A 25423-nucleotide genomic window follows, 5' to 3' on the forward strand; every position below is an offset into this window, starting at 1 on the left:
GCACCCCAACGCTATGTTGGCTCTAGTCAGAAAAAAACTAGCATACTAGCATTGTTATATTCAATAATACAATAAGAACACTCAATGCGTGATTCACATTGGTATTTGTTGCAACTCCAATGAAAATTATTATTTATAACAACAATAATGGTAAGCAGTGGTGATCATGTTTCTACTATAATTATGTCATCTGATCATTTTATCGCATTTCTATCATGATTCTATGACGATTGGGCAAATTAAAGAATTATGAGTTACTTTAGGTGGCATATCGTGTTTACCATTTTCATGTATGCATTTTAAGAATAGACATAAAAATCAATTCTCTGATCATCCAACAATCATGTTTATGGAATCTTTATCTAAAGAAGCTGTGTATAGGGTTTCAGGAGGTGGCAGAAAACATAAAATAAGGCAGGATGCACATTATACAGTTTTCTTATTCAATTTTTCCTTTAGATTTAAAATAAGGGCAAACCTAAACACTTTCAAATTTGTATGCAATCAGACAGGCCCTTGTACTCCGTAGTTGTAGAAAATCGTATAATGTATGACCAGCCTAAGACAATGCATCTTTATTTACTTAATAATTGCGCCTATGACTTTCTCATAAACCTAGAAGGCAATTGCGCACCTCACATTTCCAGTGAAAATTTCATTCAACAAAACAAACTTTTGCCAGGCAGAAAATATTTCTGCTGTACACCTGTTTATCAATATTTCAGATTCTGTGTATATTCAGAGGCGTGAAATTTCAATCCTCCCATCCAAACTCCCCAGCACACGGATAGAACGATAAGCAAACTTACTGGTTTCGTTGGTCATCAATGACTTGCTGTCAGTGGAGCTGTAGGCTGAAGATGACACTGCGGAAATTGTTACGGTGTACGTGGTACCAGGAACAGCACTGGAGACATCTGCCTGAAATGCCAAAGAAACTAGAATTTGATGAAATATTAAGTGCAGTGTGCAGAAAGAGGCTTCTCAAGGCTCTGAGAACTTCCACCCAGAAACTGCTGGCATTAAAGAATCCCAGAGCATTTGCAAGCTCCTGACTTAAATTCCCACTGTGATGGATGGATTCTAGGTAACAAAATGCAGCATGGAATATTTCCTTGTAGAAAAAAAAAATGTTTATCCAAGAGAGAGCTGAAATGCTTCACTTGGCACTCACAGCTCACTTTCCTAGGCTGCCCATCTCTAGATCTTCAACCCTCACTTATAAAAAAGAAATGAAAAACAGCAACCATACATAAACTGGAACAGATAATAAAAACAGCATACCTGTATAGCTGTATTTCTCCAAAGAAGCAGCAGAAAAACAACAGGAAAGGTAATCATTATTTTACTCTTCAGAACCTAGAATTGTTCCTATGTCTTTTTGATGGCAACAGGGAAATGTTGCCTGCATTAATGATTTAAAGCTAGGTCTGCCTGCACAGTACACAATTAATGAGTCTGTATTACTCAATAGCACTCCCCTTCCTTTGTTAAACTATTCATGAACTCCTTGGTGACTGACTGAAGTTTCATGGAGGAGTTAAAAAAAATAAGCATAAAAAAAAAAAAATTTAAAGTATCTAGTTGTTGTTAAAGGAACACTCCCCTCATGTTGAAATTTGTTCTCACAAACTTAACATATTTCATTTTGTATGCATTCTATGTAAAATAAAGAGAGAGGGGGTGAGAAGATATCTTCATGGTTGGTCAGCTTTCCAAAGAATATTCCAATGAGCTCACAGTATAAACAAAAGTTGCCCATCCACATACTATAATGAAAAACATACCTGATACTCTCCACCTCCAAGATCTCTAATAGAAACAAAGCCAGACTGAGGAAAGAGATCCACTTGATATCTTTCTACCCGTCCGTATGGTTGCCTCCAATGTACTGAAAAGGAGTGTGTTGAAATATTGAAGACACTAAATCCTATGGGTTGTTCAGGATCTTAATGAACACAAAACAAAAAAAAAAACAGATCACTAAATAACAGTAGGTTCTGTTAACTTTACATATTAATTACAATTTACATTTGTCATTACAAAAATGTGCATATATATATATATATATATATATATATATATATATATATATATATATATATATATATATATATATATATATATATATATATATATCAGATTTCCCTTAATATAACATCTACTTTTACATTTGCTCATGGTTTCATTTATATAGTTTATTTTCATTTATATAGTTTATTTTTATTGATATAGTTTATTTTCATTTATATAGTTTATTTTAAAAGCTGCTTCCATCAGTGCAATGCCTTGTTTTACCATGTTTTATTGATGATGCATATCACGAAGAGTAGGCTTATATGACAACTGCAAGGCAAATAGTTCATTTTGTACATTTTAATAATGAGAGGCCATTAATGTAGGATTAAACCCAAAACCAATTATATAATATATTGCAGCTTACCAGTCATTAGATGTGGTGGCTACATTCATTTTTTTTTCCCTCTATTTTCACCTGGTGATCTGGCCAGTAACACATCTGCTGTATTAAAGTGCCCCCACTCTGGATGAAGAAGCACAGGGGTGGCATTGTTAATCTGCTGGGGCAGGAGTGTTAGATGTACTAGCAGATACCAACCAATTGAAGCCAAATTCCAGCTAACACTTTATAAGCAGTTACAGTAACAGTTTTTTCTTTTTCCTTTTTGGGATAAGGGTTTTACATAAATGAATAAAAGCTGATCATTGCAAACACCCTTCAGTGGTGACTGGCTTGTCTTATCTATATGACTGCTACACCTGGCACAGAGGTGTAGTGGGTAACACTCTTACCTAGCAGTAAAAAGTGTTGCTGGTTCGAATCCCAACCGCACTATCTGCCTGGAGTTTGTATGTTCTCCCTGTGCCTGCGTGGGTTTACTCCGGGTACTCCGGTTTCCTCCCACACTCCAAAGACATGCTGGTAGGTTAATTGGCTTCTGTCCAAAATTGGCCCTAGTATATGAATGTGAGTTGGGGATCTTGGATTGTGGGCTCCTTGAGGGTAGGGACTGATGTGGGGTGCGATGTATGTGTGGAGCACTGCATAAAATTGACAGTGCTATATGGGTACCTTAAATAAATAATAATATAATAGATGAGCATCTTAATGAGACACAATGTACAGGGATAGGGACAACCGTAGACACGCACTCACTCAGGTTGGACTGGTGTCTTTATTCAACCTTACTAACTATGTAACCCGCAGGGCAGCTTGTTCTTTTGAAAACAGGGTACCTTCTTTACAGATCACCAGGTGAAAATAAGGGACAGGAAGCCTAAAAAGTAAACCAATGCAGCCATTGCATCTCAGAATTGATAAGCTGCAATATAATAAATGTTTGCTTTTAGGTTTAACCACTTCAGTACTACGCTATAGCTAAAAGACAGCCACAGCGTGGTACTATTGTTTCTGGAGGGAATCCATTCCAATGGAATGTCCTTTGGACACAGCTGATCACAGATCGGAGTAAAGGGCCAATCACAGCAGCCCTATACCATGTGATTAGCTTGAAGCGTAAAGGAAAGGAGAGCCAGTAACCAACAAGTCTAACATGGCATATTTACACTGATAATCAGGGCACTGATGATCAATGCCCTGATTATGCCGCCCCATTAGTGCACATCAGTGCTGCCTATCAGTGCCCATGATTGCTGTCTATTGGTGCTGCCTATCAGTGCCCATTAGTGCTGCCTATCAGAGCCCATCAGTGCCGCCTCATCAGTGCAGCCTCATCAGTGCCCATCAGTGCAGCCTCATCAGTGCCCCTCAGTGCAGCCTCATCCATGCTCATCAGCTTTAATACCATTTCACAATGGAATCATAGGCTGTTGTTACTGAAAGCCCCAGGTCCTATCTACTCCATTGCGCAATGATTGGCCATTTATTACCATAGCTTGATAGTGAAGAATTTCATAGTAACCATTTGTCTTGTGTGTTAGGTGTAATTTAAAGGCGTTGTAAACCCTTACATATATCCAGTGACTGGCTTTAGGTAATACACAGAGATTAAATAAATCCTTCTATATAAGTTGCACCTGCTTATCTGCAGTCTTCTCTTTTCTACGGCCATTCAAAGTGCAGCATTTATAAAGCTTGTCTGAGCTGTCAAAAAAAGGTTGTGGAGAGCTAAATTTAAACTCTGCAGAGCTCATTGAGGAGCTCTGACAGCTGATTGGAGGGAAGGGACACACCGCCTCCACACAGCACACAGGAACAGAGCTGAGGCTGTCAATCAGCTGCACCTCCCTCCGCTGTCACCTTTTTTCTCTTGGTGTCAGGAAAACTTATCACAAGTGATTAATGCAGATAGCAGAGGAACGTAGAAGCAGACAGAAATGACACTTAGTGTACTTAATTAAGACAAATACACACTATAGAGCAGGGGTTTCAAAAATTTCTAAACAAAGGGCCAGTTTACTGCCTTATAGACCTTAGGAGGGTTGTACTGTAGCCCTAGGGAGTAAAAAATTGTGAAAAGAATAATGTTCCATCTTTGGTGTTAGTGGAGGAATAGTGCCTAATCATTTATGTCAGTGGGAGGAATAGTGCCCCATATTGGTGAGAGAACCAATTTCCCAAAGGCCACATAAAGCCAAGCAAAGCACCACATGCGGCCCTTGGGCCACAGTTTGGAGACCACTGCTATAGAGGAATATAAGCTGCATTATTTCTGGATAGAGTGGTGAGAGGTTAGAACCACCATCAGGCATTTATTACTACCTGTTTTCTCAGTAGGGAGATTTAACCACTTCAGCTCCGGAAGATCTTAACCCCTTCCTGACCAAAGCACTTTTTACAATTTGGCACTGCAACGCTTTAAATGACAATTGCGTGGTCATGCAACACTGTACCCAAACATAATTTGCATCCGTTTTTCCCCAAAAATAGAGCTTTCTTTTGGTGGTATTTGATCACCTCTGCAGTTTTTATTTTTTGCGCTATAAACAAAAAAATAAAAAAACGACAATTTTGAAAAACAAACATTTTTTTCTTTCTTTCTGCTATAATAATAAATATCCCCAAAAAATATATAAAAAAACAAATTTCTTCCTCAGTTTAGGCTGATATGTATTCTTCTACATATTTTTGGTAAAAAATAATTTGCATTAAGTGTATATTGATTGGTTTGCACAAAAGTTAGGCCGCGTACACACGGGCGGACTGTTCGCCCAACCTTGTCCGCTGAACAGTGTTTGGGCGGACAGTCCGCTCGTGTGTGGGCTTTCAGCGGACAGTTTCAGCGGACAGTTGGAGGGACAAAGTCTTTCGGAAATTCCGAAAAACTGTCCGCTGAAACTGTGTTTGAGCGAACAGTCCGCCCGTGTGTGGGCCTGTCCGCTGTACTTTCGAAATGAGCGGACTGTTCCCGCTCGGAAAGTCCGCCCATTTCGAGCGCGTGTACAGGTAGGCGGGGCCCGCGAAGGAGACGTCGCGGGCTCCGCCGCCTGGAATGGGCTTAAAGGGGAACCCCAACGCCGAAAAAAATCGGCGTGGGGGTTCCCCCAAAGTCCACACCAGACCCTTGTCCGAGCACGCTACCCGGCCGGCCAGGAAAGGGGGGCGAGCGAGCGCGCCCCCCCTCCTGAGCCGTACCAGGCCGCGTGCCCTCAACATGGGGGGTGCCTTGGGGAAGGGGGGGGCCGCGCGGCCCCCCCACCCCAAAGCACCTTGTCCCCATGTTGATGAGGACAAGGGCCTCTTCCCGACAACCCTGGCCGTTGGTTGTCGGGGTCTGCGGGCGGGGGGCTTATAGGAATCCGGGAGCCCCCTTTAAGAAGGGGGCCCCCGGATACCGGCCCCCCACCCTATGTGAATGAGTATGGGGTACAATGTACCCCTACCCATTCACCTGTGAAATAAAGTACAAAAAAAACCACAACACAGGGAAAAAATATTTTATTGCACAGCTCCGGGGGTCTTCCGTCTTCGGGGGTCTTCTCGCCGGACTCCTCCGCTATCTGTGTGTAGCTCTTTTACTAGCGGAGGAGTCCGGCTTTCTTCCTCCCCGCCGCCGGCCTCTTCTCCCGACTTCGGGGGTCTTGTCCCCCTCTTCGGTTCTTCTGCCGGGCCACCGCGCCTTCTTGTAGCTCTTTTGCAGGCGGTGGCCCGGTCTTCTGTCGCCGCTGCCTTCCGTTCTTCTGTCGCCGCCTTCGGTTCTTCTGCCGGGCCACCGCGCCTTCTTGTAGCTCTTTTACAGGCGGTGGCCCGGTCTTCTGTCGCCGCTGTCGTCGCCGCCGCCGCCTTCCGTTCTTGTTCTTCTTCTTGTTCTTCTTCTTCTTCCCAGGAGATGTTGACTCGACGAGCTCTCCGGCCGGAATGCCAGAGCCGCGCTGTGCGGTCACTTATATAGTGACAATGGGGCGGTCTCACATGGTATATGTCACATGGGTTGGTCACATGGGTTGATGTCACATGGGGACTATGACATCGTAAGGGGGCGGGGTCACCATGTGACCAACCCATGTGACATATACCATGTGACACCGCCCCATTGTCACTATATAAGTGACCGCACAGCGCGGCTCTGGCATTCCGGCCGGAGAGCTTGTCGAGTCAACATCTCCAGGAGAAGAAGAAGAAGAACAAGAAGAAGAACAAGAACGGAAGGCGGCGGCGGCGGCGGCGACGACAGCGGCGACAGAAGACCGGGCCACCGCCTGTAAAAGAGCTACAAGAAGGCGCGGTGGCCCGGCAGAAGAACCGAAGGCGGCGACAGAAGAACGGAAGGCAGCGGCGACAGAAGACCGGGCCACCGCCTGCAAAAGAGCTACAAGAAGGCGCGGTGGCCCGGCAGAAGAACCGAAGAGGGGGACAAGACCCCCGAAGTCGGGAGAAGAGGCCGGCGGCGGGGAGGAAGAAAGCCGGACTCCTCCGCTAGTAAAAGAGCTACACACAGATAGCGGAGGAGTCCGGCGAGAAGACCCCCGAAGACGGAAGACCCCCGGAGCTGTGCAATAAAATATTTTTTCCCTGTGTTGTGGTTTTTTTTGTACTTTATTTCACAGGTGAATGGGTAGGGGTACATTGTACCCCATACTCATTCACATAGGGTGGGGGGCCGGTATCCGGGGGCCCCCTTCTTAAAGGGGGCTCCCGGATTCCGATAAGCCCCCCGCCCGCAGACCCCGACAACCAACGGCCAGGGTTGTCGGGAAGAGGCCCTTGTCCTCATCAACATGGGGACAAGGTGCTTTGGGGTGGGGGGGCCGCGCGGCCCCCCCTTCCCCAAGGCACCCCCCATGTTGAGGGCACGCGGCCTGGTACGGCTCAGGAGGGGGGGCGCGCTCGCTCGCCCCCCTTTCCTGGCCGGCCGGGTAGCGTGCTCGGACAAGGGTCTGGTGTGGACTTTGGGGGAACCCCCACGCCGATTTTTTTCGGCGTTGGGGTTCCCCTTTAAGCCCATTCCAGGCGGCGGAGCCCGCGACGTCTCCTTCGCGGGCCCCGCCTACCTGTACACGCGCTCGAAATGGGCGGATTTGCCTCCGCCTTACGTGGGCGAGTCCGTTCATTTCAAAAGTTGAGCGGACTGTTTGGCAAACAGTTCGTTGAAACAGTCCGCTCGTGTGTGGGCAAGTCCGCTCATGCAAATTTTGAGCGGACTGTTTGCCGAAACTGTTTGACGAACAAGGTTGGGCAAACAGTCCGCGCGTGTGTACGCGGCCTAATAGCGTCTACAAAATAGGGGATAGGTTTATAGCATTTTTATTGTTATTTTTTTTTATTAGTAATGTAGGTGATCTTATTGGGACTGCAACATTGTGGCGGACAGATGGGACACTTTTGACACTATTTTGGGACCAGTGAAATTTAAACAGCGATCAGAGCTAAAAAATAGCCACTGATTACTGTATAAATGTCACTGGCAGGGAAAGTGTTAAATACTAGGGGGCGATCAAGGGGTTAAGTGTGTTTCCTCAGCATGTTCTAACTGTAGGGGGGATGGGCTACCACTGACATGACAGAGATTGCGTGGCGGGCACGTGCGCCCGCTATCCTGCTTTTGCAGACTGACGTACAGGTACGTGAGTTTGCGCAGGAGTGTCATTCTGCCAACGTATATCGGCGTGAGCCGGTCGGCAAGCGGTTAAGCTAGCCATACACAGCTTCAATTTTGTGGGATTCCTGCTGAATCAGCTAAAATTCAAGCTGTTGGTAGCTCAGACAAGCTTTATAAGACAAATTATTACTTTTGATGGATCAGTTGGTTTAATTGCAGGGAAGAGGTGCTAGTAGATTGCCTGTTTACACTCAATTCACGAGCAGTAAGTATTACCACACTACATTGAACTCAGTTGTATTAAACACTAAGCAAATACAGAAACAAAAATACAATATAATAAGGGAAAAGAAAGAGTACAAACCTGCTACCACTAGCACAGATGCAGGATCCCCCGCAACAGACCCTTTTATCCTCTGAATTGTGAAGTTGTAAATTCCGCCAGGTAGCAGGTGTGTTACCGTATACTCAGCCTGTCCCCCCGAGCTATTAAACTCCCATACAGATGTCAGATTGGTTAACAGAATTCTGTAATGAGTAAAACTACTTGTGGTTGGGTCCCATGTCAGAGTGGCAGAAGTGGTATTACTGCGTTTCACTGAAAGGCCGCAAATTCCAGGGGGTCCTGGGAAAAAAAGAAAGTGGTATCAAAGATAGTTTTCAGCGTTATTCACACAACAAGCTGCGCTTAGAATATTTCTACCTAATTTGTTTCTCTTGGATATATACATTTAACCCCCAGATACAAAAATATTTCTCAGCAGCACATTCAATTCAGTTTCTTTCATTTTGAAGAACATTTAATAAGCCTGTGTGTGCAGAGAATGGTCTCTTACTAAAATGGATAAGGTGAAGCTGTGTTCATTTCACTCATCTACTCATGTGCAAACAAATGTTTATTTTATTCTCCCCTGGACAGGACTGGATGAATTGAAAGCAGCTTCACACTCCTACTCTACTATTTACTTAAAGGGTCCTTTCACACAGGCGCTTTGATCAGGTCTGCCTGTCAGTTTTTTAGGTGGACCCAATCGGTCACTCCATTCCCCCCCCCCATGAAGCGGCAGATGTCCACTGACACGTCCGCTGACACCCGCTCCGATCCAATCCTGTCCACCAAATCCAGACAGATGGTGACCCTATTTTCCATCTGTCTAGAGCAGGAGCCTTAAACTGGCGGCCCACCAGCTGTGGCAAAACTACAAGTCCCATTAGGCATTTCAAGGGTGACAGTTACAAGCATGACTCCCACAGGCAGAGGTATGATGGAAATTGTAATTTGGCAACAGCTGGAGGGCCGCCACTTTGAGACCCCTGGTCTGGAGTATCAGATCGGATAAGATTGGGTTGAAAACGAACAAGCGGTCAAGCAGACCGATCGTGTGAAAGAGGCCTTAGAGAATATTATCTTCTCCTTCAGTAACACACAAGCTGCACATTTCACCCAATCAACGTTTATCAGAAGTGCAAATTATGCACTAATTTCTTATTATACAGAACTGCAATGTTTAAATATATCCATAAAAAATACAACAGTACAGAAATAGCACATAAAATCACTATTCAACTATTGGGAGGTTAATTGGCTCCGGAGTAAATTACCCCTAGTATGTGTATGTATGAATGTGAGTTGGGGACCTTAGAGTGTAAGCTTCTTAAGGGCGGGGACTGATGTGAATGTACAATATATATGTAAAAATGTTGCGAAAATTTATGGCGCTATATAAATACCTGTAAAAAATATATAAACCAAATACCATATTCAAAATTCCCCTCCTCCTTCAGGGTATTCCTGAATGACTGCATGGAACTAGCTCCTTAGATAGCGCACTCCTTTTTGTATCACTTCCCTTAGATAAGCATGCCTGTCTTGGTGCTGCCATCATCAAACATCTCCCCCTTCATCTTCACAGACAGCAAGTTTTCTGTGCTCCCACCTTAAATAGCACACTCTTCTTTGCACTCCTCCTTTACATTTAGATGGCATACTCCACCTATTTCCCCCCTCAGACAGCACACTCTTCCCTGTGTACCTCACCTCAGATAGGGTACTCCTCTCTGTGCACCCCTCCTCAGAAAGTGTACTCCTCTCTGTACACCCCACCTCAGATAGCATACTCCTCTCTGTGCCCCCTCAGGCAACACACTCCTCTCTGTGCACCCCACCTCAGATAGTGTACTCCTCTCTGTGTAGCCCACCGTAGATAGCGTACTCCTCTCTGTGCTCTCTCAGACAGCACACTTCTCTCTGTGCACCCCTCCTCAGACAGTGTACTCCTCTCTGTGCCTCCTCAGAGAGTACACTTCTCTTTGTACACCCCCACCTCAGATAGCCTACTCCTCTCTGTGCACCCCCAGGGCCGCTGATAGAAATCATGGGGCCCCGCACAGCCTACCTGACAGGGCCCCCTTCAGCTCCACCCCTGGCCCCGCCCAAGGTCCCTCCTTCACCCCCGCCCTGTCCCAGCCCCTCCCCAGACCCCGCCTTGAAACAAAGTGCAGCACATTACGGCATTGGCGGCATGGGTGACACTGCCTGTAGCACATTACGGCATTGGCGGCACAGGTGGCACTGTCTCTGCAGGCAGCACATGCGTTATGGGCCATAAAGCATGTGCTACTGGCAGACAGTGCCTCCAATGCTGTAACGTGCTGCAAACAGTGCCAGCCGTGACACTAATGGCATAATGCATGTGCTACTTGTTGACAGTGCACCCATGCCGCCAATGACATATTGTGCTGCAGACAGTGCCACCCATGCCGCCAATGGCATAATGCCATTGGAAGCATGGATGGCACTGTCTCTGCAGGCATCACATGCGTTATGACATTAGTGTCATGGGTGGCACTGTCTGCAGCACAATATGGCATTGGCACATGTCTTATGGGCCATAACGCATGTGCTACCTGCAGACAGTGCTACCCATGCCACCAATGCCATATTCTGCTGCAGACAGTGCCACTCATGCTGCTAATACCATAATGTATATACAGTGGTGTGAAAAAGTGTTTGCCCCCTTCCTCATTTCCTGTTCCTTTGCATGTTTGTCACACTTAAGTGTTTCGGAACATCAAACCAATTTAAACAATAGTCAAGGACAACACAAGTAAACACAAAATGCAATTTGTAAATGAAGGTGTTTATTATTAAAGGTGAAAAAAAATCCAAACCATCATGGCCCTGTGTGAAAAAGTGATTGCCCCCTAAACCTAATAACTGGTTGGGCCACCCTTAGCAGCAACAACTGCAACCAAGCGTTTGTGATAACGTGCAATGAGGCTTTTACAGCGTCCTGGAGGAATTTTGGCCCACTCATCTTTGCAGAATTGTCCTAATTCAGTTACATTAGAGGGTTTTCGAGCATGAACGGCCTTTTTAAGGTCATACCACAACATCTCAATAGGATTCAGGTCAGGACTTTGGCTAGGCCACTCCAAAGTCTTCATTTTGTTTTTCTTCAGCCATTCGGTGGTGGACTTGCTGGTGTGTTTAGGATCATTGTCCTGCTGCAGAACCCAAGTTCGTTTCAGCTTGAGTACACGAACAGATGGTCGGACATTCTCCTTCAGGATCTCTTGGTAGACAGCAGAATTCATAGTTCCTTTTATCACGGCAAGTCTTCCAGGTCCTGAAGCAGCAAAACAGCCCCAGACCATCACACTACCACCACCATATTTTACTGTTGGTATAATGTTCTTTTTATGAAATGCAGTGTTCCTTCTACGCCAGATATACTTGGACACACACCTTCCAAAGAGTTCCACTTTTGTCTCATCGGTCCACAGAATGTTGTCCCAAAAGTCTTGGGGATCATCAAGATGTGTTGTGGAGAAATTGAGACGAGCTTTGATGTTCTTTTTGCTCAGCAGTGGTTTTCTCCTTGGAACTCTGCCATGCAGGCCATTTTTGCCCAGTCTTTTCCTGATGGTGGAGGCATGAACGCTGACCTTAACTGAGGCAAGTGAGGCCTGCAGTTCCTTGGACGTTGTTGTGGGGTCTTTTGTGACCTCTTGGATGAGTCGTCGCTGCGCTCTTGGGGTAATTTTGGGCGGCCGGCCACTCCTGGGAAGGTTCACCACTGTTCCATGTCTTCGCCATTTGTGGATAATGGCTCTCACTCTGGTTCGCTGGATTCCCAAAGCTTTGGAAATGGCTTTATAACCCTTTCCAGACTGATAGATCTCAATTACTTTCTTTCTCAATTGTTCCTGAATTTCTTTGGGTCTCGGCATGATGTGTAGCTTTTAAGGATCTTCTGGTGGACCTTACTGTGTCAAGCAGCTCCTATTTAAGTGATGCCTTGATTGTGAACAGGTGTGGCAATAATCAGGCCTGGGTGTGGCTAGAGAAATTGAACTCAGGTGTGGACAACCACAGTTATAGTATGTTTTAACAAGGGGGGCAATCACTTTTTCACACAGGGCCATGATGGTTTGGATTTTTTTTCACCTTTAATAATAAACACCTTCATTTACAAATTGCATTTTGTGTTTACTTGTGTTGTCCTTGACTATTGTTTAAATTGGTTTGATGTTCCGAAACACTTAAGTGTGACAAACATGCAAAGGAACAGGAAATGAGGAAGGGGGCAAACACTTTTTCACACCACTGTACGCTGCTGCATCAGTAGTAGATCTTGAATTCCCCCCCCCCCCAAGCAAGCACACACCTGTGTCATTTTTAACTGGGCTCCATGAGGCATTTCTTCCCTGATCCTGCTGCTGCCTGGACTGGAGTGTCCAACTGTCCACAAATGACTCCATTCAGATGCGATCATGTCAATGATGCCAGCTACTTATTTTTTGTGTTCTGCCACCGCCGCTCGCCTCACTGGCACTTCTCGCAAGAGGAGGGGGAGGAATCACTCCACGGCGCCAAGGGGGACGGCACGATAGAGGACGCACTGGCTGGGACTTGAGCCACAGCCAGCATGAAGAGCGGGTGCAGAAGAGGTATTCTTCAGCACCCGAAATAGAGGAAATAGTCCCTCCCCTGCCGCCACCTAGTCTGCAGATAGCTATCTGCAAAAAAAAATCGTAAAAATAATCGGGGGGTGGTGGGGGCTATTTGGTTGGTAGTTGAGCAGGATCGGGCATGGCTGGAGGATTTATTTTTTTATATTAATTATTTATCTGCTCAGCTTGCCCAGGCCCCCCTGCTGGCCGGGCCCGTTACAACAGGGCCAGTCGTACTGGCCTATCAGCGGCCCTGTGCACCCCACCTCAGATAGCGTAATCCTCCCTGTGTACACCACCTCAGATAGCATACTCCTCTCTGTGCACCCCACCTCAGATAGCGTATTCGTCTCCGTGCACCCCACCTCGGATAACGTACTCCTCTCTGTGCCCCCCTCAAACAGCACACTCTTCTCTGTGCTCCCTTCAGACAGCACACTCCTCTCTGTGCACCCCACCTTAGATAGTGTACTCCTCTCTGTGCCCCCTCAGATAGCACACTCCTCTCTGTACACCCCCACCTCAGATAGTGTACTCCTCTCTGTGCACCACACTTCAGATAGCACAACCCTCTCTATATACCAGCCCCCCAGCCCCATGCCTTCCCCACAAACAACACTCTCCTCTCAGTGCTTCCACCCTCAGACATCTACTCCAACAGTGCATTTTCTTCTGCCTCCTTTCCCCCTCCCAAGGCAGCAGTTTCCTCTTTGTTACCTCTTTTCCTATAAAGAAAAAAAAATGCAAAAAAGTTCTTCTCTGTAACCCTGTCTCAAATAGCACAACAACAAACACCATTCTGTCCCCTAGCCATATCAAATTCAGTTTCTGTTCTCCATATAAACACTAATAACGCGTACACACGACTGGACTTTCCGGCACACTAGGTCTGGCGGTCTTTCCGACGGACTTTCGGTGGACATCCAACGGACTTTCCATACGGACTTGGCCATACACGAATGGACTAAGTCTGTTCATTTTGAACATGATGACGTAAGACAGGACTAAAAAAGAAAGTTCAATAGCCAGTAGCCAATAGCTTCTCTTACATCATATGTGGTCCATCAGACCAGCATACAGAGGAACGTTTTTCCTGATAGGAATTGAGCCTGTCGGACAGATTTGAAACATGTTCTATTTCTAGGTCCATCTGATTTTTTAGATGAGAAACGATCAGATTAGCCCACACATGAGCAGACTGATTCCGTTGGACTAGTCTGGTTGTGTGTACACGGCATTATTTTTACCTGAAGCATAATATATCTTTAAAGTCATATACCCACATCTAGGAGCACCGGTCAGATTTGCCAGTGGCAGCAGTAGCACCCAGAACCCTGCCTGTGACCCCTAGTGGTACCTTGTACTTGAACCATGCACCTAATAGTATTGTATTTAAGGTAGCATGACATTACATCTAGGCTGTGCCTTTCAGCATACTGATGTGTCTTGTCCTACTTCAGCCTAAGCAACTGTGTTTTCTTGGCTCTGCATGTGAAGGAGGGAGCAACTCTCTATGTTCAGTGCAGTGTTTAGATGGGAAGTCACTCGAGCACTTGCTGGAGGAGGACACTGCTTACAGCTTCACCACACAAAGGTGGCATCTGAATAATTAACTTGAGCCAGGTTCCAAAGCAAGTGTTTAAACTAATCTCATTCCTAAAGTTCATCTCTAAGCTACCTGATTTATATGTGGAAGTAGTTGGGCTGTAAAAAAAATTCCCTTGATGAAGAGTAAAGCAGAAGAGCTGAGTAAAATCTACTATCCGGACATTGAGAAAAGTATTCATCGCCCATCAATCAAGATAACGTTTACAGCTTTAAAAGGGTCAAAAGCTGGATTTATAAAAGAGAATAAAAGTATTCTTTCCATAGCGGCCATTTGTAGTGTGATAGCGGTGTGGAGAGAGATAGAACAGGGCTCTGTTCAGTGCAATTAGACAGTTATTGGGGATGTGTGCTATTCTTATTCTATTGTCAGTGTAGAATATAATTTTAGTGTGCATCTAGGTATAGTTCAGTGTGAGTGCAGTGCGACCATTCATTTTTACATGAGTGTGAATGTAGGGATAGTTCAGTCAGTGTGAGTGTAGTGTAACCGTTTAACATCGTATATTTTATTGCGTTACTGCAAGTATAATGCCGTATATTTTAGTGTATTACCTGCCATTTAACGTAGTACATTTCTGTGCGTTAGTGCACGCTTAACGCAGTATATTTCAGTTGTGTTACTGCAAGTTTAACACCGTACAGTTCAGTGCGTTACTGCAAGTTTAAGGCCATATATTTCAGTGCGTTACTGCAAGTTTGACGCCATATTTTTCAATGCGTTACTGCAAGTTTAACGCTGTATATTTCATTGCATTACTGCAAGTTTAACGCCATATATTTCATAACGTTACTGCAAGTTTAATGCCATATAGTCCTGTGCGTTACTGTAAGTTTAACTCTGTATATTTCATTGTGATACTGCAAGTTGAAGGCTATATATTTAATTGTGTTACTGCAAGTTTAAGGCTATATATTTAATTGTGTTACTGCAAGTTTAATGCCACATATTTAATTGTGTTACCGCAAGTTTAACACCATATATTTCATTGCGTTACTGCAAGTTTAATGCCATATAGTTCTGTCCATTATTGCAAGTTTAACGCTGTATATTTCATTGCGTTAGTGCAAGTTTAACGCCATATTGTTCTGTGCGTTACTGCAAGTTTAACACCGTATAGTTCTGTGCGTTACTGCAGGTTTAATGCCTCATATTTCATTGTGTTACTGCAAGTTTAACGCCATATAGTTCTGTGCGCTACTGCAAGTTTAAAGTGGTTGTAAACCCTTACAAACCATTTTGACCTACAGGTAAGCCTAGATTAAGACTTACCTGTAGGTCCAAGAAATATCTCCTAAACCTACATGGTTTAGGAGATATTTACTAAAAGACAGTCCCCGCTGTCTATGGCGCATGCGCCATAGACAGCGTTGCACAGGCGCACTATCGCTGTTAGCAGCATGCCACTGCTAACGTTGATATGTCGTTAGTGGCGACTCCTGTGCGCATGCGCGGGAGTGACGTCATCTCTGCTCTGGTGCTGTGAGTGGCCAGGAGCAGCGATACCCTGAAGAAGATGGACGCTCCGTACTACAGGGGACAGCGATGACATCACTGGCTCCTGTGTCAGGTAAGTGACACATAATGGGCTACTATGCAATGCATAGTAGTCCATTATGCTTTACCTTTGCAGGGAGACAAAGAAGTAAACCCATCAGGGTTTACTTCCTATTTAACGCTGTATATTTAATTACGTTACTGTAAGTTAAATGCCATATATTTAATTGCGTTACTGCAAGTTTAAAGCCATATATTTAATTGCATTACTACATGTTTAACGCCATATATTTAATTGCATTACTGCAAGTTTAGCGCCATATATTTCATTGCGTTACTGCAAGTTTAACACCATATAATTCTGTGCGTTACTGAAAGTTTAACTCCATATACAGTATTTCATTGCATTACTGCAAGTTTAACATCATATAGTTCTGTGCATTACTGCAAGTTTAACACTGTATATTTCATTGCGTCACTGCAAGTTTAACGCCATATATTTTTATTGTGTTAATGCAAGTACAGAGGGAGAACAGGGAAGCTGCCAGTGTTAAAAAGTGGATCCCCGTTCTGACAGGGGAAATAGAGATCTTCTGTTCCCAGTGATCGGGAACAGTGATCGCTGTCATGTCCCAGTGAGCTCATCCCCCCTACAGTTAGAACACACATAGGGAACACACTTAACCCCTTGATTGACCCCTAGTGTTAACCCCTTCCCTGCCAGTATCATTTTTACACTGATTAGTGCATTTTTATTGCACTGATCAATGTAATAAGGTCACTGGTCCCCAAAAAGTGTCATTTGGGGTCAGATTTGTCTGCCACAATGTCGCAGTGCTGGTAAAAATCACAGATCACCGCCATTACTAGCAAAAACAATAAAAAAATAAAAGTCCCTCAATATATCCCATAGTTTGTAGAAGCGATAACTTTTGCACAGACCAACCAATATAAGCCTATTTTTTTTACCAAAAATATGTAGAATATATAGCCACCTAAACGAATGAATAAATGTGTTTTTTTATATATTTTTTTGGATATGCATTATAGCAAAAAGTTAAAAAATCATTTGTTTTCAAAATTGTCGCTCTTTGTTTGTTTATAGCGCAAAAAATAAAAACCGCATGGTGATTATTATACCGCATGGTGATTATTATACCACCAAAAGAAAGCTCCATTTGTGGGAAAAAAAGAACGGCAATTTTGTTTGGGTATAGTGTCGCACAACCACGCAATTGTCAGTTAAAGAAACGCATTGCCGTATCGCAAAAAATGGCCTGATCATTAGGGGGCAAATCCTTCCGGTCCTTAAGTGGTTATTAAGCAACCCCCCATCATGTCTGGGAGGACAACAAGGAGAGGCAGACATTCCCATGGCACTGTAAGGGGGCCAGCAGCGTATGTGTCCACAGGCAAAGGTGGACGTGGTCAGTCCTCAGGCAGGGCATAATTTCCTCTGTTTAGTGATGTTGCCTGTGCTATCCAGCCTCAGCATGCAAAGTAGGTGTTGGACTGACTTAATAAACGTCCTCATCCTCCTCATCCTCCGTCACCCAAGCAGAGAGTAGTGTGCAGTCCCCTTCAGCTGCCAGAGTGGCTAAATCTGCCTCTTTGTCCGCAGCTATTGCTGCCATAGCCCCAGCATCAGGTATGGAAGAGTCAGCGGAGTTATTTGAACACAGCATCAGCCTCTTGCTCCTTGACAATGCACAGCCATTACTTGATACAGATGTTGGTTCTGAGGTTGAGGAAGACAGGAACATGAGCCTACAGAGAGGGGAGAGCACTGGTACACAAATTGGCATTCATGTTCCCCCAGCCTCAGCTGATTGCCAAGTTGTCTCCAGTGGTAATGAGGATGGAGAAGATGATGATGAGGTCTCTGACTCGACTTGAGTGCCAGATATATCAGAGGAGGAAAGTGAGGGTGAGGCACAGCCCCAATGAGGCAGCCATCATGGAAGAGTAGAGCAGCCACCCTATTCCATCACATTGTGGAGCTGTTATCTCCTGGCCCACTTCCCACAGCTCAGCTGTCTAGGCCTTTTTTAGTACTGTTGCTATTTGCAAACTTTGTCTCAAGCACATCAAGCGTGGCAAAAACACCAGCCATTTGGGTACCACATGCTTGACAAGGCATTTAACCTCCCCCACTCAGCCCATTGGCAAGAACACCTAAAAGCCACACAAAAGGGGCACAAATCTACCCCTCCTCCTTACTCACCTCAGTCTGTCCCTGTTATACCTTATAACCTCTCAACAGCCTCCACTGACTGGGATGATGGTATAGTACAGGGTGTCCCCGGTCTTTGCAGAACATCTGCCAGCAGCACACCACCAACTGTAGACTATAGCCGGGAAATTTCTCTGCCCCATCTGCTGCAGCGGAAAAAAATAATACAGTCCCTGCCACCCACATGCCCAGCATCTAAATGCAAGATTTACAAAGCTGCTGGCTCTACAATTTCTGCCTTTCTGCCTGGTGAATTCTACCCCCCCCTTCCATGAATTTGGAGAATGTACTGTACCATAATAGCAGGTTCCCAGTCACTATTTATTTTCACGTAAGGCTATTCCAGCTCTCTACCATCACGTGGAAGGCAATGTTGTGGCATCATTGAGCCGTGACTAATGCATGCATCAGTGACACAATCCCTGTTGTGTTCCTGCTGGAGCAGACTCTGCATGGCATTATGGACAGGACACCCGAGGCAGAGCAGCGAGAGGAAGAGAAGGACTTCCTTTCCTCTCAAGGCCCACTTTATGTAGACACCATTGTTCCTATGCCACAGAACGCACAAGAGGAGAGAGAGGAGGAGAATTCTGGCAGTTTCGAAGGCATTGAAGCAGAGTAAGACATATGTCGAATATTAAGAGATGGTTTTACATCCCCAGAACCCTTGGGAGTAGTACGTGGCTGGGAGGAGGCAGTACCACATACTGTAATCCTTAGTGACCCAGAGGAGTCTGCTTCTCATGCTTCCGCAAATTTGTGGTGCATGGGCTCCCTCATATTTCAAAGCCTGCGAAAGGACCCAAGAATACGTGGTGTAAAGGAAAAAGATCACTATTGGTTGGCAACCCTCCTTGACCACCATTATAAGGGGAAAGTCTCAGAACTCACCCCATCCCCACAGAGAGTGCAGAAGATTAAATCTCTTGAGCACACCTTAAAGAGGAGTTTATCGAACGCTTTTCGCAATGCCGGTGTGTTACAGTGTCATGGAAAACGAGAATAGACCACTGGCCAGAACTTGCCCAATATACTATTGAGCTGCTGGACTGCTCTGCATCCAGCATGCTTTTCAAATGGGCATTCAGTGCTGCTGGAGGTTTTGTTACTGATCATAGAACGCTTCTGTCCCCAGACTCCATTGCCTGTCTGACTTCTATCAAAATGAATCAGTCCTGGATTACCAGCAGCTATGAAGCCCCTGATGCCGATGTCGCTGATTAAGTGATTTTGGGATGTGGAATCTCTGCAGGACTTTTAGGCTGCCTAATTTTGTGGGTGTTGATTTCATCTAAAAAAATGTTTTTAGTGTAAGTTTCATGGGCACAATTAACACCCAAAGACCATTTTTTCCATACCTGTTTGACAGGTTCATATCATTGTAATTTTTGACAGCAAGGCCAAATTTTGCTTTCATCAAAAGTACCTTTATAGGGTTGCAGTGTGAAGGTGCCACCGACACCTAAAGATCAATTTTTCCGCATCTGTTTGACAGGTGCATAACATTGCAATTTTTGACAGGAAGGCCAATTCTGGCTTTCATCATGAGTACCTCTATAGGTACCACTCCCATTACTTCTATCCAAAGTCTGTGGTAGAGGCACCAGAATTTATCCCAAAAATTTCTAATTTTGTTTCCAGTGCACTACAGCGTGGCCTCATCATACAGACTGGCTTCCCAAGCCGTTGCTTACAAAATAAAGAAAGCTTGCAGGGAAAATGTAATTTTTTTGGCTTTATAAATGCAATTATTGCTGCAGCAGCTTCTATACATAGTACAGATGTGTCACTTTACAGATGGACTAAGGGGACCCCCCCCCCCCCCCCCCAGGCACTATACTGAAAGGAATTTTTCATTTTTATGCTTTCACTTTAAGCATCAATAAATGACTGCTCATTTAAAGGGGTTGTAAAGGTAAATGTTTTTTCACCTTAATGCATTCTATGCATTAAGGTGAAAAAACATCTGACAGTGCCGGCCCCCCCAGCCCCCCCCCCCCCCCGTTTTACTTACCTCACCCCTCGAAAGTCCCGCGCTCGTCCCCCGACGTCCTTTCCACCGTTCAGCCTGGCCGCTGATTGGCTGGAGTGGATGGATGGAAAGCAGCGCAGCCATTGGCTTGCGCTGCTGTCAATCACATCCACTGACACGGAGCGCCGGGGGGCGGGGCCGTGTGATACAGCGAGCGGTATCACGGGAGCACGCCCGCAGATGCTTCTCACCATGCGAGGGAGCTCGCATGAACGTGAGAAGCACCTGCGGGAGGAAGCAGAGACAGCCGCCGAGGGACCCCAGAAGAGCAGGTTCGGGGCCACTCTGTGCAAAACGAGCTGCACAGTGGAGGTAAGTATAACATGTTTGTTATTTAAAAAAAAATAAAAAATTCACTTTACAATCCCTTTAAAAATGAAGTTTTTTACAAACTTTTTTTTCATTGATACATGTCCCCCAGGGCAGTACCCGGTACCCATAACCATTGTATACCCAATTACTTGCATATAAGCCTTCAAAATTGGCACTTTTCACGTTTGGGTCCCATATACTTCAATGGGGTTCGCTATTTGGTTCCCAACTTTCACGATGTTCAAAAGTTCTGGTGCAAGCTGAACTGGGGGTCATTCGGCCCATCCATAATTCATTTCCTCTGCTTTTTTTCAGCTTTTTTTTCAACGTTTTACTAAGTTCAAATGTAAATAATCGATAGTATGATCCAATTAGAAATAAAATGATAGTATCAAGATATCATTAAGGCTGATTATACCTTTTCTGTAACAACTCTATCACTATAACCTCACCGCTGACCTAGAGGTCTGGTGGTTACCAAAAAGCATCACATACTTACTGGTAGTTGCTGTTATCTGTTCAGGCATACTGGAATGTTGTCCTTTAATTGTCACAACTTCAAAGATGTAGTCATCTCCTGGTGAAAGATTTTTCACCATTGCTTCATTATTAACTGTTGTTAACTTAAAAACGTTTTCTCTTGTGGTCTGCCGGTAGGTGATCTGTAAGAACACATTTTTGATCATTTGAGGTTTGTTTCTTTTTTTTTTTTTCTTTTATATTAGTGCTGTTAATGCCATAAATATTAATGTGTAATTTTGCATATTGATCAATTCAAACAGACACCTGCAAAAGTAATTTATAATGTAAGCTTTGTATGGTGTTTGGATTGGTACTGGTCCCTGCAAAGCAATATAGAAAAAAAATACAATGGAGACAAACAGGACAGGTAGAGAATGTCAGCTTAGAAGACACTCCCTGAAATTCATAAAAGCCTTATTAACACTGGCGGCTGAGTTTACTGCCCCTCTGAAAACCAATCCACAGTGGATTGATTTTCATAGACAGTTAAGACAGTTTGAAGGTGTTCAAGAGGCAGTACTGTTACCTCCTGAATGCCTGTTTTTTTTTTGGGGGGGGGAGGGGGGTTCTGATCCCAAGGTCGATTTTGCATAGCAATATTGACCTGGAACCACATGTGAAACGGTTGGTATGCAGTTATGGCCACTTTTTTTTTCTTTGTAGGTAGGCAGTTTGCCACCCATTTCCCATTTGAGCCCTGATATAAAGTGATGTAGATACTCTTTAGAAATCTGTTTTGAAGTAGAACGTCAAATGGTAGAACTTTCTACAGATTCACATGCGTGAAGGGTCACAATTCTGACAGAGCTGTGGCAAGCATCTGACCTGTGAAGTGTCTGAGTTTTACAGGCAGAGAAACTATTTGGAGTAGCTAGGAGAGTAATAGAAATGTATTAAATATCAGTTCAAGAGGAATTTCAAATAAATATTCTCGCTGAATTGTCTGCAAGATGAGGCACAAAAACCACACATGCAACCCAATCAACAATTTACTCCAACATTAAGGAAGCCCAATTTGCTTCTGCTTTCCTTATCCTTGGTATGACAGTATTTCTTTATGAATTTGCAACATTAGATAATTGCAAATAAAACTGGAATTTGGTACATTTGTCAGAACTAACATTGAGGATGTCACAGGGTTCATATGAATTTGGCACAATGCTTTTGCTTACATACACACCAACAAAAATGTGCTGGAAACGCAGACATTGTAGTTGTTGCTTCATTTAGACCTATATAGTAATGCAGAGTTAACAGTAATGAAAATGTACAAAAAGAGTAATATCTGATCATTGATCATAATTCATCTTTCATCATCAATTTTAATTCACAAGTCTGATTTCACAAAATTAAATTTTACTGATTACTGCATTAGTTTACTGTACTTTACAGATTTTCATTACTTTGACTTACTGTACTAAATAATGTATCAGATTTGCTCAAGAAAGCAGAACTAAGAGCAATGATCTATTACTGTACAGTGACCAATCAGATTTTATTTTATAAAAAACATATCTCTCATGCCCCATACACACCAGCAGATTTTCCGCTCAAGCTTGGCTTGCATACACATAGTCACACAAAAGTTCTCTGAAATTTTGACCGTCAATAACGCGATGACGTACAACACTGCGACGAGACGAGAAAATGAAGTTCAATGCTTCCGAGCATGCGTAGGAATTTTGCACGTAGGAATTTGTACAGACGATCGGAATTTCCGATCGGAACTTTTTCCATCTGAAAAATAGAGAACCTGCTCTCAATCTTTTGCTGGCTTGAATTCTGCCAGCAAAAGTCTGATGGAGCATACACATGGTTGGAATTTCTGACCAAAAGCTCACATCCGACTTTTGCAGGCAGAATTTCTGATTGTGTGTATGGGGCTTAACAATGAAATATGATTAGTTCTTATGTTGTATTGCACTTTGCTTTGCCTTGGGTTGGAGTCACTTTCTGAACAGCTTAGAATGGGGGGTGAATCTGTATTGAGGGGTTTGTGCTGGATGGGGGTCTTCACTGAGAGGCTTTGCTGAGGGGAAGTCTTTAATGAGGGGTTTGTGCTATATTGAGGAGTCTTTACTGAAAGGTCTGTGCTTGGGGGAGGCTGTACTGACGGCTGTGTGCTTTGGGGGTGGTTTGTGCTGGAAGGGGTCTTTACTGGGGTGCTGGGATGGAAGGGGGGATTTAGGGCTGTGAGGAGAGAACTGTACTGTGGTGGATACAGGCTTGGGATTGGTTTGTTTTGGGGGAGGGAGTAAATTTTGGTTGCACTCTGTAAAGTGACTTGTGTAATATGCACCTCTGACCCCTGCACTCTGTGTGTAACACACTCATGAGCCTTACATTCTATGAATTATCTAACCTTGAGTCCTGCAGTCTGTGTGTTACACAGTCCTGATCTCTACACTCTCTGCATTTACCAGTCCTGACTCCTGCACTCTCTATGTTACTCACTCCTGGCCCATGTACTTTGTGCATTAAGTGCTCCTGAGTGCTTCACTCCTGGCCCTTTCACTCTATGCCTTATGCATAAAGCCTAGCACACATGGGCCGAATGTTGGGAGACTTTGGCCACTTAAATAAAAACCGGTCAACATTCGGCCCATGTACATGGCAGCTAGTCCAACAGAAGCCGGCTGTTCGGCCAGCTTCTGTCGGACGTGCATGCTGAAAAACCAATAGCCGACTGGCTCCCAATCAGTATTCTCAGTCAATGGCTGAGAGCTCTGACCAAAGTGTTCTGGCGGGGGGGGGGCATCCCCCTGTCACAACACAATAGCTCAGAAGGTAAAGATCGCTGTACTGACATTGGATTGTTAGTGCAGTGGCTCCAACCAGAGCTGTCAGTTTTTTTTTTTGTTTAACCCACTGAGTTGAAAGAAAGAAAACTAATGGTGTGTACTAGGCTTAAGTTGTAGATTTTATACTCCTGACTACTGCACTTGAAGCACACTGAAGATAGGATGTGTGTGGAAATGCAGATAATGGAAGCATTTCAGTTTTTAAAAATTGAGTGTGCTGAGGTTTTTATGTGTCTGTTGCACTCTTGTATGGTGTGGCATAGTAATTACAGTTGAACTCCAGGAAAGCTACACCCACACTGCAGTTGTTATCTGCTTATTTTGGTCTAGGGGATTTGGAAAGGCACACTTTACTTACCCAATCCTCTCCTCTGCACTTATAGATCAGTCCCCACGGCCTCCTCTCCTTCACACTGTAGGACTAAGGTCCTCTGGCTTAATCAAGCACTGCATTGGATGTGAGAATGATGAGGGACAGTCAACCGCTGGAGCATGGAGGAGAGCAGTCTGCAGCAGGAGCAGAGGATCAGGAAAGTAAACTGCTTTTATTCTCCCCTGGACAGAAATGGACATTTACAGTATATAACTAAGGGCCACACTTTTTGTTTTTTGTTTTGGATAGAATGGAGAGGGATTAGAATACCTGTCAGGTTTTTTTGCTGTCTGTGCCCCCAGTAAGGAGTTCCCCCCTCTCTATGTGTCCTGTTAACCTTTATCACTGAAAGTGAAAGTAAAAAAAAATCCCAAATTTTGGGTTGTCCCCAGAAAAGTAATAAAGGGGAAATCTTTCCATGGGGACACTAGTTCTGGTGACTCGGGAGCCCCAATGAATTCCCTTAATTTACATGGATTTCTTCTCACTTCCTGTATGGCCATGGGACAGGAAGGGAAGATACTTTGTAATGGGACACAGATGTGAAAAAAAAATCTGACAGGGGCTATAACTTTCCCTTGCTCTATCCAAAAATGAAAAAAAAAAAGTTTTGCCTATAGTTCTAATTTAATGCTTGTAGTGTGGGCAAGGGAGGAGTTTTAGTTTTGCTGGAGTTGGGCTACTTTGTGGCCACATGGACTGTGGCACATGGGTGCTGTGTATAGGGGGAGTAGGTTCAGGTTTTAGTTAACCATGCCCCTTCAGGCTCCTCCCAATGTTGGCCACATGCACAATTAGGTGGGTGAGGGTATTAAAAAAAACGATTGACGCCATGTGCCAGATATGCTAGGTATGCCACTTGGTATATCTGGTCTATACACCAGGGGTTGTGGATGCACTGATGGCTAAAGGGGGCAGAAGGAATGCTTTTCATGACTCTGGTCACTTACCCATAAGCAGAGACTGAGCTTCTTGTTTTTGTGCTGGAATGTGCAAATACTTTCTGTTATAAGAAGGTAATGCCGTATCCCACAGGAGAAATACGCTGTTTCTGGTAAAGAAGACCACTCACA

The 25423-nt window shown here is 44.4% G+C and overlaps 1 protein-coding gene across 4 annotated transcripts in view; it reads right to left on the reverse strand.

Annotated features, from left to right (window-relative positions):
* Nucleotides 1-25423, reverse strand: part of PTPRQ (protein tyrosine phosphatase receptor type Q) — a 429454-nt gene that overhangs the window by 345949 nt on the left and 58082 nt on the right. For all 4 annotated transcript variants that reach the window (XM_077471954.1, XM_077471952.1, XM_077471951.1 and 1 more), the window contains exons 8-11: nucleotides 21154-21316; nucleotides 8383-8643; nucleotides 1788-1948; nucleotides 810-921 (exon numbers count right to left, since the gene is read on the reverse strand). In XM_077471954.1, coding sequence (XP_077328080.1) covers nucleotides 810-921; nucleotides 1788-1948; nucleotides 8383-8643; nucleotides 21154-21316 — 697 coding nt within the window. The remainder of the gene's footprint in view (nucleotides 1-809; nucleotides 922-1787; nucleotides 1949-8382; nucleotides 8644-21153; nucleotides 21317-25423) is intronic.

Source organism: Lithobates pipiens, unplaced genomic scaffold (genome assembly GCF_037356315.1).
Source record: "Lithobates pipiens isolate NorthernLeopardFrog02 unplaced genomic scaffold, aLitPip1_a1.2 Scaffold_8, whole genome shotgun sequence".
Taxonomy (NCBI): Eukaryota; Metazoa; Chordata; class Amphibia; order Anura; family Ranidae; genus Lithobates; species Lithobates pipiens.